The sequence below is a fragment of the Morone saxatilis genome, unplaced genomic scaffold (genome assembly GCF_004916995.1).
Source record: "Morone saxatilis isolate NCDOM2014 unplaced genomic scaffold, NCSU_SB_2.0 Contig14, whole genome shotgun sequence".
NCBI lineage: Eukaryota > Metazoa > Chordata > Actinopteri > Moronidae > Morone > Morone saxatilis.
This window is the reverse complement of record NW_023339696.1, coordinates 21,472,368-21,487,932: the sequence shown is the minus strand read 5'-3', so window position 1 is coordinate 21,487,932 and position 15,565 is coordinate 21,472,368. Positions and strand designations below refer to the sequence as shown.

General features: G+C 40.2%; 1 protein-coding gene across 1 annotated transcript in view; it reads left to right on the top strand.

The window, feature by feature from the left end:
• Positions 1-15,565, top strand: part of tmem104 (transmembrane protein 104) — a gene marked incomplete at its 5' end in the record, with an annotated part of 48,621 nt that overhangs the window by 20,833 nt on the left and 12,223 nt on the right. Inside the window, 1 exon segment of the mRNA XM_035654832.1 lies at positions 14,254-14,347. Within this exon segment, the coding sequence (XP_035510725.1) occupies positions 14,254-14,347 (94 nt within the window).

The window sequence follows — 15,565 nt, the reverse complement described above, 5'->3', positions numbered from 1 at the left end:
AAAGGATATTGTCTGTCTTTTCCCGACTGGCTTCGGTAAGAGTTTTGCTTCGCTCTATGGTTTATTGATCTGGTTTGCATGTGATAGACTGTGATTGACAGATGGTTCCTCCTATATATTCAAGTATTTTACCAAGTATTGTAAGTACCTGCCCTGTTCCAAATAATTTCCAACAATAAATACAAGATGGTTTTGTGTCCTTTTTGTATTTCACTTTGAGAAGGTTTGATACCAACCTCTACCTGTGCGAGACGTGACATGATCTGTAAAACCTGTGTTTCTATGCTTCTGAACAAATTATAAATTGTTATAGAAAGTGTCTCATTTTACAAGAATCAAGTCTTAATTTCATTTAACAGTAGCATCCATCACTGTACCGCTTATTTTAACAATTATCGGATAAGAACTTTATATTTCATGTCTTTTGTAATTGTACAACATATTGTCAGACTGAGACTTGAACAAACCGGCTGAAGGACCTCCAGTGAATTGAATCGTCTTCCTCTCGGCTTGACAGTGCGTCCACAGCCTGGTTCACTGGTTTCCTGAAGTCTGCTCCAGTTGTCTTTTGGATTCAAGGCATATTCAGGGACAGACTGCATTATTTATTCTCTATATGTGTGTGTCTGTAAGTTGAATTGCTATAGCTCAATGGCGACCCAAAGACCCAGAGGGGCGGGAGCAGCGTCCAGAGCTGACAGAGACAGTCACATAAGAGACGGATGGAGAGGCTTCTGCTGGCGGCAGATAAGCCCTCAGTTATAGTCTTTATGCCTGTCTCATAAAACACAAAAATATGCACACACACTGAGGTTTAGGGTCAATGTTATGTTAATTTCTCGGTCAGTTTTTAATAATTGTTACAAAATTATTTTAAAAACAAGTGTCTTCTGTTTGTCAGCTTTAGGAATGTACGGTGTACTGCAGAGGTTGAACTGATTTAGATCTACAGTTTTTGTTCTACATTCTGAGTCAGCAGAAAGTGTAGTCCAGCCGACACTTGTCACTCATTTTGATGCACTGTCAACACTCTGAAATGGCACCTAGACGGAGGCTGATTTGTAAAACCTGCACAGCAACACAGCAAATGCAGCCAATTTTCAGAAAGAGGAACAATTTTCCACCATCTTTTTTTTTTTTTAAGATGCTTGCAAATAAGTTAGGTTAACTGCCCTTTCTTCTGCTCTCTGCTCTCCAGTTTTGCTGTTGACTTTGACTTTCTTGCACTGTGGCTTGTAATAACCCAGAATCAGGCCATATTCAAAGTAAATATCATTCCAAAACATTTACAATTAAAGTTGCAAGAAGCGATGAACGGGCCCCTGCACTTGGCCTAACCCTAACCTGATACTGGTATTGAGTACTGATATGAGTATTGGTGCATCCCTAATTTTTCGTAATGAGTTATTTGATTATAATTAAAATTTTAAATCATTTAAAATGTATTATCAGTTGACTTCCCGCTTCATTTAGTAATCATTTTGTCTCTATGCTCTTTTCCAAATTGCGCTCATCTTGTTATTAATTGTTATTAATTACGGTGTACTGTCTATTTGCAAACATAATAACTTATTAATGTTGGAATTCGTACACAAGGTGAACTACCCACTGTTCATTTTGTCCTTATAAACGAAATCTAAAGCAAGATGCAACCATACATCTTAATTGGTGTCATTAATTTGTTCTTGAAATATGACCAGTCAAATCATTTTATTCATCCATTCTTGTCTTTAATTATTTATTTATGTTAATTATGTCTGCTCGATGGAGATGTTTGCTGGTGATTAATGACGCTGGGGGGTAGACTCTCTTTCATCCTGACAAACATATAGTTCCTATATGGTCTTAACTGCGTAGTGTTGCTCCCAGGCACTGTCTCTGCTCCCTCCTGTATTATCTGCCGCTACTCGACCCCTTCCCCCCCCTATATTCATGTTCATATATGTCTTACTTCCCTTTCTTCCCTTCTGTCTGTGCGTTCAGTGAATCAGTTGACTTGTTATTGCTATCATAAGGGTTTGTACGTATCTCCTGGGCTTTTATGGCCTATTTTATGCCATTTCTATTCCATACCACCATGGTCAGGCTACCCTCAAGTCTTTCATCATACATGTCACAACCAAGGCAATGAATTGCCCCATTATATCCAATATTTTCAATTGCATTGTGTATATGATCTAGTTGAAGGGTTTTTCTCAGCATCATGCAGTCACAGAGCATTTTGCATCATTAAGATGAAATATTGTCTGGAAATCGAAATCAGTCTTTTTTAGGCTTTGATTTCCCGCTTTGTCATGAACACACACATACAGACACTATTGTAGGGCTGTGAGCCATTTAAACGTGTATTGAATACTCATTTAATTTCTTACTGTGGATTAATTTCAATCAGTCCTAATGAAAAGAAAAGCTAATTGTGCATCATTCGCACTGGGGATGTTTCTTAATTCCTGTCAAACTGTCTGTAGGTTGGAAAAAGTATCAGATTGCTTGACTTTATGCATTCAAGGTCTCAACTCAAAGTCTTAATTAAAATTAAATGATGCGTGTAGTTGTAGAGGTCTTGAATTATTGTCGTTTTTGCAGCTGCTCTGCTGATGAAGTTCAGTCTTGTATTTCTGTTGGCTTTCTGCAGTGTGAAATGCATCTTGTAAATAATATCAGCCGGTATTTATGTAGGTTTTATAGCTTACCGAGAAAAGGCAGTGTTACAGTATATCATGCTAAATGTTCATGTAACTGAAAACATGAGGTCTCTTTCTGTATTTGAGGTATCTTATTTATTATAGTCGTGAAGTTGACTAAAATTGAATTATACAGGATTTTCTCCATTTTCTCCTAATCGCCCTCTTTCCATGATAATAAGATAAGATGCATCTGTCTGATTTAACTCAACATGGACCAATGATTGATGAATAACACTGCATTTATTCACTTTGCATTTATTAGAAATGTGTGAGAAGACAAAAGATCATCTGAGTTTAGTTGGGAATAGGGCTGCAAATAATTACTTTTATTGTTGATTAATTTGCCAATTATTTTCACAATTAATTAATAAATAATAAATATAAATCGTTTAGTATAAAATGTCAAAAAAAATTCCCAAGCCCAAATTAACCTTCAACTTGTTCTTCTTTCCAACAGTCCGAAATCCAAACACTCTTCATTTACTATCATAAATGGCAAGGCATCAAATCCTTCAATTTAAGGAGCTGGAATTAACAGATGTTTGACATTTTTGCTTGAAAATAACTGAAATGATAAATTATCTTCTTGCGATCGATTAATCAATTAATAGATTTATCATTGCAGCAGGGAAATGCATAGGAAACGACTCAATAAGTCACACACAGGATGTTTAAGAAAAAACTGACAGCAGTGCTGCAGGTCGAAGTTAGTTGGATAAACAGCAGCTGGACACACGGTCCCAATCCAACATGATCTGCATCAAGTTAATTTGTCCTGGGAGAAACGCTGATGTATCAATATGAACTTTACCCTGTTAATCACATCTGACTTCCCTTTGCTTGCCTTAATCAGCAGAATAATCACCTAAAAGTTTTAAAAGCTGTGACAGTGGTAATGATGTAAATTCATTAATCTCCAATAATAAAGATGTGAAGGAATGATGACCTGCAGTACCACTATTTTCTGTTTGAAATCTGTTTGGAATAAAGATTAACGTCAGAAACAAATGGCTTGGGGTCTTGGGACTGTGGGGATTGGGAATCATAATCCTTCTTTCTCTATTTGATTGTGGGGGGGATTATCAGTGTCCCGGCTGGACCACCGCATGGAGCCACCGGGGCACTTATGATTTTCATTGCTGGACCTTCTCCCTAGCGTGATCTCCGCTCGTCCTCTGGGTCTTTTAACGTTAACCCTCTTTGCGTCCAGTCAAAATCATTTAACTTAACAGTGATTTCTCAACAGTGCAATGCCTGACAGCTTGGCAGTCGTGAACAAGCGGCTCATATGGCTCTGTTGGATATAAATTCCACCACTGTGACGTCCAAGAGCTTGAGGACATCTGTGCCACCAGTGTTTGGCTGACCCTACGGAAAAGAACAGAAAAATATGTTGATTAATTACTTAAATGGGGTGGGTGGTCAGTGGTTGACTTATGTGGCCCAACTGTGATGGATGAAGAGCCTAGAGAACACGTGGCTCAGGAGAAGTGCTCACATATGTGGTGATTAATAAGACCAGTGGATTGGCTTGTGAGTGACGCAATCTGATGCCAATTAAATGTCTTTCCATACTCTCTGATCCACACAAATCCAAAATGCTGGTCTTTTATAGACTTTGAAAGTGATTGACAGCCAGGGTTGCCTGTTGGTGGCGGGTTTTCACCATTATTGAGATCATTCACCATATCTAAGCCCCATTAATCTCTTACTCCCAAATTATAACTTTGCAGCGTCACAGAGAGCGTTTGAAAAGTTATGATGTTTTGATACTTCTTAAAAAGTACTTTTCCCGTTTTTTTTTAATTTTTTTTAAGATAGATGAAAGTAGAGAACTGACAGGAATTAAAAAGAGATTTTGGGGATGACCAGCAACAAAGGTCCACAAACTATAGTCTGTTTACGTGGTCACCAAGGCACCTGTGAATTATTGTCTTTTTGTACTTTGGCTGAAAGTGATGCTCTTTTTCTAAACACAATGCCCCTTATTGAGACCTGTAAGCTGCTGAATTCCACATCAGTCCAATCGAATGGTCGAATAATATGGTTTTTTCAGTGGTCGATCCCAGTGCCAACATTCATAGATTAGGGTTGCAGATGGCCGATATTAAAACAAAGAAAAGACTTGCTCGAATCCAGCTTTTTCACCACCTTTCCGAAACTCACTCAGTAGCGCTAACATCCTTCCACAGCAGCCACACTGACAAGGCTGCCTGTAGATGTGTTTAAAGCCATTTTTTATCCGCCTTGTGAGCACAGACATCAGCCAATACTTGCTGTCTCAAAATGCCACATAATTGGCCTATTGGTCTATCACTAGTCCAATCTGTCTTTCACACTCAGTAGTAGGTCTGGGTCCTTAACTGACCGTGTGCAGGAATCCTGCCTGCTTGAAAATGTTTGTTGCCGTTTGGAGAGATGGAAAACGGAGAATTAGGTTTAGAGAACAGGAGGCAGCAGGTTATGAGGCCCTCTGGCTCTGACATAATGATAAAATGATATTGTCCTCTGAGCCTCGACATGATTTGGGTCATAGTCTGTAATGAGACCTCGGTACCACAAAGAGGATTGGGAACCAAAAACACAGTGGTATAACGACAAATAATCAAAGGTGCGTTCGAATAAAGAAGAAACACTTTTGAAAAGATTTGCTACCTGAACTGCTCATTTTAGCAAACAATCATGAAAAATACAATAAAGGACAATCTTTCAGATTGTAGCACCTTTGTATTTATTACTTTAGTATTGGTGGATAAACTTTGTTACACTTATTACAGTTTAATTTTAGTTTAATTAATGATTTGTGGCATGTCTAATTTGGCTCACAACCTGGGTCACAGTGTTAAATACCACTGCAGGAATCCTGAAAAAAATTAAATGGAATAAAATGGAGGTCCTGAAATTGCAGTTAAATACACCCAAAAATGACTAATTGGAGTTCTACACCCTTATTAAAGTACATGGATAATTTATTGTTAATGTGATATAGGGTTGTAACAGTTTTGTCAATTAAACGATTATTATTATTATTATAGTCAACTTTTTATTTTATTTTTAATTTTGAGTCATTTTTTAACAAAAAAAGTCAGAATTCGCTGATTTCAGCTTCTCAAATTTGAATATTTTCTAGTCTCTTTAGTCATCTATGAGTAAACCAGATATTGTTGGGTTGTGGACAAAACAAGACATTTGAGGAAACAATGATATTTTCTGACATTTTATGGACCAATTGATTAATGAAGAAAATGAATAACGGATGAATCCATAATGAAAATAATTGTTGGTTGCTGCCTTAACATGATAAACCTCTCATACTTTCTGCAAAGTACTTATTGACTATGACCTTATATGCTGAGCAGGTTATTGTTTTTTTTGTCTGTGCCCTCTAAAGAGTGGTAATAGGACAAATCTCACTGTTTGTATCCATCACTGCCTTGGTCACCTTTGCCGTTTCTCATCTTAGACTCACCGTTCATTGTGTTTCACTGAAGTGTGTGATTGCAGCCGGCCAGGTGGCTGTTGCTGAAAGTTGTCTCACACTCAGGAGGAGAAATGGCCGATTTTTAAGAATGTCTTTGTTGTCAAAAGTGAAATGCTCAAAGTTGATGAGTGTGCTGCAAATCCCATCAGCTTGCCGAAGTGGAGGGAATGGTAGAGGGAGGGAGGAGGGGTCTAGCCAAAATTGATTCATGCCACTTTTCTCCTGACAGAATTTGTTTTTGTTTATTGAGGCATTTATTAAACTGGGCACGAAACGTAAGCAGTTTCTGTGGCGAGGAAGAAAAAATGCAGACAAAAATCTGTATGTCGGCCTTGCGAGCAAGAGTAAGATGAAATTGCTAGAACAGCCTGAACAAAGTATTAAATGAATAAATGCATTGGAACCAAGTGTCATTCAATCTGTCTACGTTATGAAATCCTAGTTATATTCATCGCTTGTTCTCCTGTTGTCTGGCACTTTTATTTCTCTGGCTGGCACTGCTGCACATTCCCAGCTGAGGAAGACCATGGATACTGCTTCTGGTCTCATACTGTGTCATGTTAATTTGATTACAACTGTTAAATATGGCACCATCGATCATAGAAGTTAGCTGAATGTCAATGATAGTTATTGTTTTTCACTAGCAAAAGCGTTTCTTTCTGTGGGTTTGCATATATCTGTCTTTAGCTTCATTTTTATTTGGCATATGGAGATCTGTGAATGTGTTCAATCATTTTACACATCAGGAAGTCTGAAGTGGAAAACACATTGCGTCTGTATCGCAGCAGCATGTATAACAGCAATCATGTAAAGCTCTCAGCACCCACATTATGTGTCACTTTGCTGCACGTCAACAGAAGCACACAATCTGGGACAGACGAAATGGGCACATTGTAGTCACCCATATTCTGTTCGGAAGAAGAAATCATGTGTTAGTGTTGCTCACTGTTGGAGCCCTCTGTTGCTGAAGTGAGGGTCACTTTCTCATCCATTATGGTAGCAAGGAAAGACCAGAAAACACTACATTTATAGCTGACTGGGTGCTTATGCTTAATATCTATCTTCAACAGCAAACTACACCAGTTTGTGTATAAACGTTCTCCGATAAAAACCTGGTTTTCACATAATGACCAAGACTGAAAGTGTACACTTCTGCACTATTTTGCCGTTCGTCGTCTTTGTCGCTTTTGAGTTTTCCCTCCGCTGTGAGCTCTGCTCTGAAATTACAGACGTAGAAGATGATTTACTTTGGGGAGTTTTTTTTTATATTCAGTGTTTTACACACATAGGCCCAAAATACAACCATGCATACACAGGGCTTATAAACATGCAAATGTGGAGAGATGCAAGAGTGATGCCACGTAGCAGCACTCTGGGAGCAGTTAGGTCTTAGCTGCCTTGCTCAAGGGCACCTTCACAGTGCCAAGGAGGTGGAACTGGCACCTCTCCTGCTACCAGTCCACACCCATACTGTGGTCCGTGCTGGACTTGAATCGACGACCCTCTGTTTCCCAAGTCCCTACAGACTGAGAATGTCAGTGCAAACGGGCAGAGAGGCAACTGTTGCCTTCGTGCCCTTCGGTTCCACCCATTTTTTTTTTTACCTCTTTTCCAAATGATCCACTTTCCGTACCGGTAACATTAGTTCAAACAATGCTTTGCACAAGGAGATGGGGGAGTATGTTGATGTGCAAGCTAAAAACTGCAGAGTGACTCGCTCTTTTGTGTTTACTTCCACTGTGTTATAGATCTATCCATATCAAGAAACTGTGTCCCCTATCAATGATTTTATCGCCTAAACAGGAGCACATCCTAAAACAAGAAAAATCTTACTTCTAAAACTGGTCAAATCTGGACAGGACCTCTTGCATGTTTTCTGCTCCGTCCCTCACTGGCAGATTACACTGAAAGTGCACAGTAACACTGTTTTTTTTTAAAGGTGGAATGATGGAGTGTGATCTCCTGCTGGGCATGCCTCTTGTGACCCTACCAGTCTGTTTCTCTTCTCTGGTATGGTCATGCCAACTCTCTGGGTCTGAGTCACTCTACAGCACATGGCATCTGATGCCTTTACACTCGCCCACTCACGTTTCCTCTACTTCTTCCCCATGATCCCGTTTTAAAAGCCATTTCCTGTGCTCTTTCCTGCGAAGCTCTAATGTCTTTGTGATCTAATTTCTACCAAACTCAAGGACCCTTTCTCAGAGCACCAAGCCTTTCTGGCCTCTGATGTGAGATTACACACTTTCTTTCTGCATTTAGTTATTGTTCTCACTGTCGAGCTAATGGACTGTCTTGTAGGTTTTACATGTTTTTAGCCCATTAACTTCAAGTCTTTTACACATTGCATTAGCGCCAGCAATTGTCCCAAGTACACCAAGGTTTTAGAAATATTTAGAGTGGTGGTCACATAGTTGTAGAATCCTGGATAGTTGGTGTTTCATCCATCATTAACCAGCATTCATCTGTGGGTTTTTAAGACTTTTTGTGTGATAAAACCTGTTAAATCTACTCCTATTTGGGTTTCTTCAAACACACTCTGACTTGTGGCGCCATGCAGATTAAGCTATTGAGGCTGCTGCAGAGAAATAAATCTCTCTCCGTTAGCTTTTCTGTGATTGATTTCCCTCCCGTGTTGTTGTCTGTGCAAAGCAACACTTGCTCTTTGATTGTGAGAGACCCTTCCTGGTGATGTTAAAATGAGCTGGGCATGATGTGAAGTATTTGGTAACTTATCTACCAAAATAATAGAAATTCATCACCAAAAATGTGACTAGAAATACAAATCACATGCCCAGTAACCAGATTATTGTCTTTGTTGGTGATCTAATTGGTGTTTGTGTAGCTTTCTCTATAAAGAAGGCGTAGCAGTTATTTATTTTCAGGGTGTGTTGCTCTTGTTGTTGAGATACAGTTGAGCAGTCCAGTATCCTCAGGACACTGGGTGCTATGGGGTTTTATGGGAAGTTGTCAGCGCTTGGAGGTGCAGTCTTGATTCATGAGTGGTCCAGAACCTGTTGAGAAATTCATCAGGCATGTGCCCACATGCAAACAGGCTCAGTGCTATTAGCCCCCAGGGTTGTTACTATCTCTGCCACACAGAGAAGGAAGAGGAGGAGGTGGACCTGGTATCAAGATCCGTCTGTGTTTGAGCTCGTATGCAAAAGCTTTACAAATAGACTCTCACCCTGAAGTTGCACTGGGTCACTATTCTGTTTGGCTCTGTAATCCGTGCATCTTCAAATCCCGCTGAGAGCGTTTCAGAAGTGGAGCGTCTTCAGAGCGTGTTGCTTGCCCGGCGTTGTTAACTTGTGTATTTTGCCCTTAAAAAGGATACAAATGGTGTGTTTCTCCACTTCAAATCTCCCCTTATCTGCCTCTGACTGATTGACTGCACAAGATATTTTACTTTGAAAAAATGTATCATGTTCTCTATTCAAACAAAAGAGGGAAGCAAATTTTCGTCTTGCATTGTTCAAAAGCAAATTTGACCACTGGGTGGTTGGTTTGTCCCAAACAGCCAATTCACAGACTGTGAAACATGAAGCAAACATGTTCTTTCTTTGATTATTAGTTGAAGTTTTTAAATCATGTATTCAGTCATAATATCAGATACACAATAAGCCATTTTCATTCAGAATGACACAAATGTTTCATACTTCAATATATCTAAACTTAATTCCAGGTTTATGTCCTGCTGTAGCTTACAAGGTGATCTTTAGACAGAAACCAAAGGTTCTGGGAAATAGCCAACCTCTGAAACATTCAGGGCTAAAATACTGCTGTCTGTCTGTCAGCCAGCTGCCATTAATTTCACTTTCTTCTTCAGACACATCTCTCTTCATAATGGTTCATTCATTACCTCCAATAGGTGTTGCAGATTTATGCTTTGGCTCAGCTTGAGCTTAGGCTGCACTTTGCCAAGAAGACAGCTGGTAATATTTTAATATATAGACGTGCAGGCATCATCATTATTCAGCAGAATTAAAAGCTATTATTTTTTTCCTCTCACACCCACAGATACCCCAGCTGTCCATCTGTACATGTGGAAGTAATAGCTGACTCTAGCTGTGTCCAGAATCGCTCCCCTGTTCAGCACAGGAAGATGGCTTTTAAAATGGATCAGGGGAAGAAGTAGAGGAAACCGTGATTGGGCGAGTGTAAAAGGCACTCAGATGCGCATGTGCTGTAGAGTGACTCAGACCAGAGAGTTGGCGATGACCATACCAGAGAACGCGAGAAAGCAGACGGTAGGGTCACAAAGAGGCATGCCCAGCAGGAGATTCACACTCCATCAGTTCCACCTTTAAAAAAAAACAGTGGTTACTTTCAGTGTAATCTGCCAGTGAGGGACTGAGCAGAAAAACATGCAAGACGGTGCCTGTCCAGATTTGGACCAGTTTAGAAGTAAGCATTTTTCGTTGTTTTAGGAATGTGGCTCCTGTTTAGGCGATAAAATCATTGATAGGGGACACAAGTTTCTGATATGGATAGATCTATAACCAGTGGAAGTAAACACAAAAGAGCGAAGTTCAACTCGTCAGTTTTTAGCTTGCACACTCACATACTCCCCCATCTCCGTTTGTGCAAAGCATTGTTTTGAACTAATGTTACCGGTACGGGAAAGTGGATCATTTGGAAAAGAGGTAAGAAAAAAAAAAATTGGTGGAACCGAAGGGCACGGGAAGGGCAACAGTTGCCTCTCTGCCGGTTGCACTTGACGATTCTCAGTCTGAGGGACTGGAAACAGAGTCGTCGATTCAATCCAGGCACGGACCCACAGTCATGGGTTGTGGACTGGTAGGCAGGAGAGGTGCCACGTTCCACCTCCTTTGGCACTTTTTTGAAGGGTGCCCTGGAGCAAGGCAGCTAAGACCTAACTGCTCCCAGAGTGCTTGCACGGGCATCACCACTCTTCGCAATCTCTCCACATTTGCATGTTTATAAGCCCTGTGTATGCGATGAGTTGGTATGTTTTGGCCTATTGTGTGTAAAACACTGAATATAAAAAAAAAAAAACTGCCCCAAAGTAAATCATCTTCTACCGTCTGTAATTTCAGACGAAGCTCACAGCGGAGAAAACTCAAAAGCGACAAAAGACGACGGAACGGCAAAATAGTGCAGAAGTTGTTACACTTTCAGTCTTGGTCCATTATGGTGAAAACCAGGTTTTTTATCTGGGAGAACGTTGTATACACAAACTGGTGTAGTTTGCGTTTGAAGATAAGGATATTAAGCACTAAGCACCCAGTCAGCTATAAAGTGGTAGTGTTTCTGGTTTCTTGCTACCATATGATGATGAGAAAGGTGACCCTCACTTCAGCAACAGGAGGGCTCCAAGCAGTGAGCAACAGCGGTAACACATTGATTCTTCTTCCGAACAAGGAATATGGGTGACTACAATGTGCCCAGTTTCGGTCTGTCCAGATTGTGCGTGGCGTGTCGCCTGTGGACGTGCAGCAAAGTGGACACACTAAGTTGGGTGGTGGACTGGTTACGATGAGTGTGCGTGTTAAGGTGTACATGGTGGAACCCCGTCACTTTGCCAAGAAGACAGCTGTTAATATTTTAACAATATATAGACGTGCAGGCATCATCTTATTCAGCAGAATTAAAAGCTATTATTTTTTTCCTCTCACACCCTACACAGAGGTAACCCTCAGCGTGTGGTGTGCAGATACTGTAGCGAATGGGAGTAAGTGAGTGACGTGTACTCTATGCTCCAGATGTCGACTGCCGCCTGGTGCGCGCTGCGAGTGTCATAGTTCATGGTAGAGTAAGTGTTTACTCAGATTAGGAGATCGACCGTATGGAATATCCTGAACGTCAGCTTGTTAGTATGTCGCATGAAGAAAGTATGAGGAGTAGTGGTCCAGAATTTGACTCCCACTACGTGCTGCTCTCTATGACCTACGAACTCGAAGATGCTATGTCTCTAATATATCAATTGTAAAAAACAAATCATTTTATATTATTAATGTTAATAGTTCACAAGCTATAGATGAGCTTAGAGATTGTTGTATAATAATGTGTGAGTGGAGTGATTGATTGCGAAGAGATGTACATCCTATAAATTAAGGATTTGAAGTGAGTGAATGCTTGATAATAATTGAGACATGTATAATGTATTTGGAATGACCTTGTATAGCAAATAAGTATGAGTCTACAATGGTTAAATTTGTCATGATGTAATGCTTTAGTGACATGCTTATCCGTACTGTATGGTTACATTACGGAATATATCTTTGGCGAGTATGAGTAAAATACTAGGATTAGTACAGTGCAGGCAAAGGCATGAAACACAATGGACGAGGATGAACTGAAAGATGAAATGATAGCGAGTGAGAACAAAACTACGTAAATGTTCGAGAAATAAGGTTGAACAATGAAAAAAAGGAGTCACACTAGATTGTCTTGATAATTGATATACTAGGTTGTTGTGTATTGCATGTTATATCAGGGTGGAATTAGATGTATTTAAATGCTTGTAATAAATGGGCCAAATGTTGCTGAAGCTCATTTGAAATATAGTTGAAGTGTATAACGCCTCGCTTAGTCTATGGCTTTCTTTTTATATTTTATTGCACATGTCCAACAGTGAACTACAGTCTTACTCTGCTTCCTCAGAGGTTTGTGTGTCTGGATGTGAGGGTGAGATCCCTGTTTGAAACCCTGCATGCTGCTCTTCACATGAAATGGCACACAAGTGACTGCCTCTGAGATCACATGCCAGTCAAACTGTGCAGTCAGGGAATGGGGAGAGAGGGAAGAAATGGATGAAGGGAATAAGTTTGCAGGCCAGGAGGAGTGAGGAGGAGGAGGAGGAGGAGGAGGAGGAGGAGTGAGGGGAACTGATGGAATTGCAGCTACAGTACCTGAGCCACTGCCTCTGATTGCAGCTCTTGATAAAGAAAAGTATCAGATAGGCAATCAGAGTTGTGGCCTGAGAGGATTTGAAATTTTTGGTGGACTATGGATTGGTCCACCTGTTTATCTGTTCGCCTATCTTTGAGAGGGGCTGATGGGATTTTGACAGCACTGAGGAGAATGATACATCTCCACTGGCGTTTCACAATTACACGTCAGGATGTGTAATATCACAGTCTAAAACAGAGCTGCAAGCAAAAATTTACAGGAGTAAAGCAAACACACGCATGGGAGAATGCCACAATGTTGAAGGCAAAGAGAGTCACTCCAGTTAATCGATTATTGTTTAACCTTTTAAAGGTCCAGTGATATAATATTCATAAGTATCGTTTTATTAGAGCAAATCATCTGAAAATAGTAATCGGGTCGCCTTCCATGGAGGTTGAAACGTGGTTTCTCCTACACACTTCACAGCCCGTTCTCATTTCCAGGTCATCTAACACAGATGTGAGTTGTGTTCATTTAGTTGCCACTAGATGCCACTAAATCCTACACACTGGACCTTTAAAGGATTAAAAAATATTATAAAATGTCCATCACAATTTGCCAGAGCCTGAGGTGTAGTCTTTAAATATATTGTTTTTATGCGATCAACTGTCTAAAATCTAAAGATTCTCAGTTCATGTTAATGTAAAACAAAGAAAAGCAGCAACATTTAATAAGCTGAAACCAACAAATGTTTTTAGCAATGAACAACATACATGATTAATTAGTGATTAATAAAGTTTTAGTCGTGTTATTTTCTGTCAATCAGCGAGCCCAACGAGTCGTTTCTGCACTAATTAAAGTCATGTAACAAACCAAAATACAGCCTCAAGAATTACCGTAACCTTGAATAAATACATGTCGTACACAGAAACAGTTGATTTAAAAATTATAGTACTAAGTATCTCAGAGATGTTCATCATGTGTATCTCCTGTAAATCAAACCTACTTACTAACAAGCTCTGACAGTTTTTGGTGGATGTTTGTTTCTCAGTATTCGCCTGCTCTGGATTGAGACCATGAGTTTGGTTCCTGTTACCCTGTTATGTGATAATTAAACATGAATTATTTTAAGCGGTTTGTTTGTTAGCCTCACCTTGAGCAGGTAGGAATATTTATTTCTTATACAGCAGTTGGAGTAATCAACTCTTCCTTTCTGTCTCTTCCTTGCAGAGCATGTTCACTCTTCTGTTGGGTCCTTTCACCTTCTTCAGCGCCCAGAAGACCAAATATCTTCAGATTCTCACCTCACTCATGCGCTGGATTGGTAAGAATAAACTAATTCTACGATTCAGTGTTTTGGTATAATGAAGATTTTGACTTTTTCACCTTTCTCAGTTTTTCCCGTTTGGTTTCTTCCAGCCCTCTCTTTTTCTACTAACATATATTTCCATTTTCTCTGCGTCTCCCCCCATTTCTTTCATCCCTCCCCCTTCTCCTACCCTCGCCTGTGTGGCTGCCGTGCTCAGGTCCGTCCATCATGGTTGGGTCCTGCTCTGTGTCTTTGATTCCCATCTCCTCTCATTCCTCAGCCTGACAGGCTTGACAGCCCGTCCCAAGCTTGATTGGACCGTCACTCACAGGGCGACGGGCGAAAATAAACCGCCCGTCCTGGGTCCGCTGTTAAAATCACAACACCACTGAATCATGGCGCTCCCGCCACCCCCGCACAGCCGCCGGTGCTAGCTCGCATAAACAACACACAGACACAGCAGCATCCACACACTGTCCACTGTCTGGCTGGCTAAATAACACGGGCGTTTCTTCATCTGTCTTCACCCTCCACTGGCAGCTTATGTATTTGATTGGTGTTGTCGCTTCGGTAGGGCTTTTTACAACACTGGCTAATGATTCAAAATGGCTCCAGTCCAAGCTGTGTGTTTCCACCGTGTATTGGAGCAATAACACGAGGGAAAGGACAAACAGAGATCCAGCAGATCAGGTGAAATTTGATTTTAATTTTAGAATCATTTAGAAAAATTACAAAATAAATAAATCAATACATTTTACAAAAGCCAAAGAAAATCATGTTTGGTTGAGTTTAGATTTGATATTCAGCCCAGCCAGTTCGAGTACGGATACAGACAATTCTCCATAGTCTCCATTTAAAGTTGTTCAGCTAAGTTGATTAGAATAATGTGACTGCTCGTGTTCCTTGACCTGTCAGGATCTGTTGTGGCGATGTATTCGTTTAATGTAATCATGGGGGATAGAAATTATTAAGAAAATAAGACCAGAATTAACCTTTAAGAACAGGGGTAATAACCTTGTGTAGCATTTGGAATCAATCCTTAGATGTCTGGTCCAACTTTGTACATAGGTTTTCTGTTTCTGTCATTAATCTTGACCATGGGCTATGTTCCCTTAATGTTTTCTGCCTAGCTTTGCATCTTTGTTTTAAGTGCAGAGAACCGAGTACTGTACATTTCCTAGTGTATAAAGAGAGTTTGAGTTATAGATTATATGTTGGAGCTGCTACTCGATG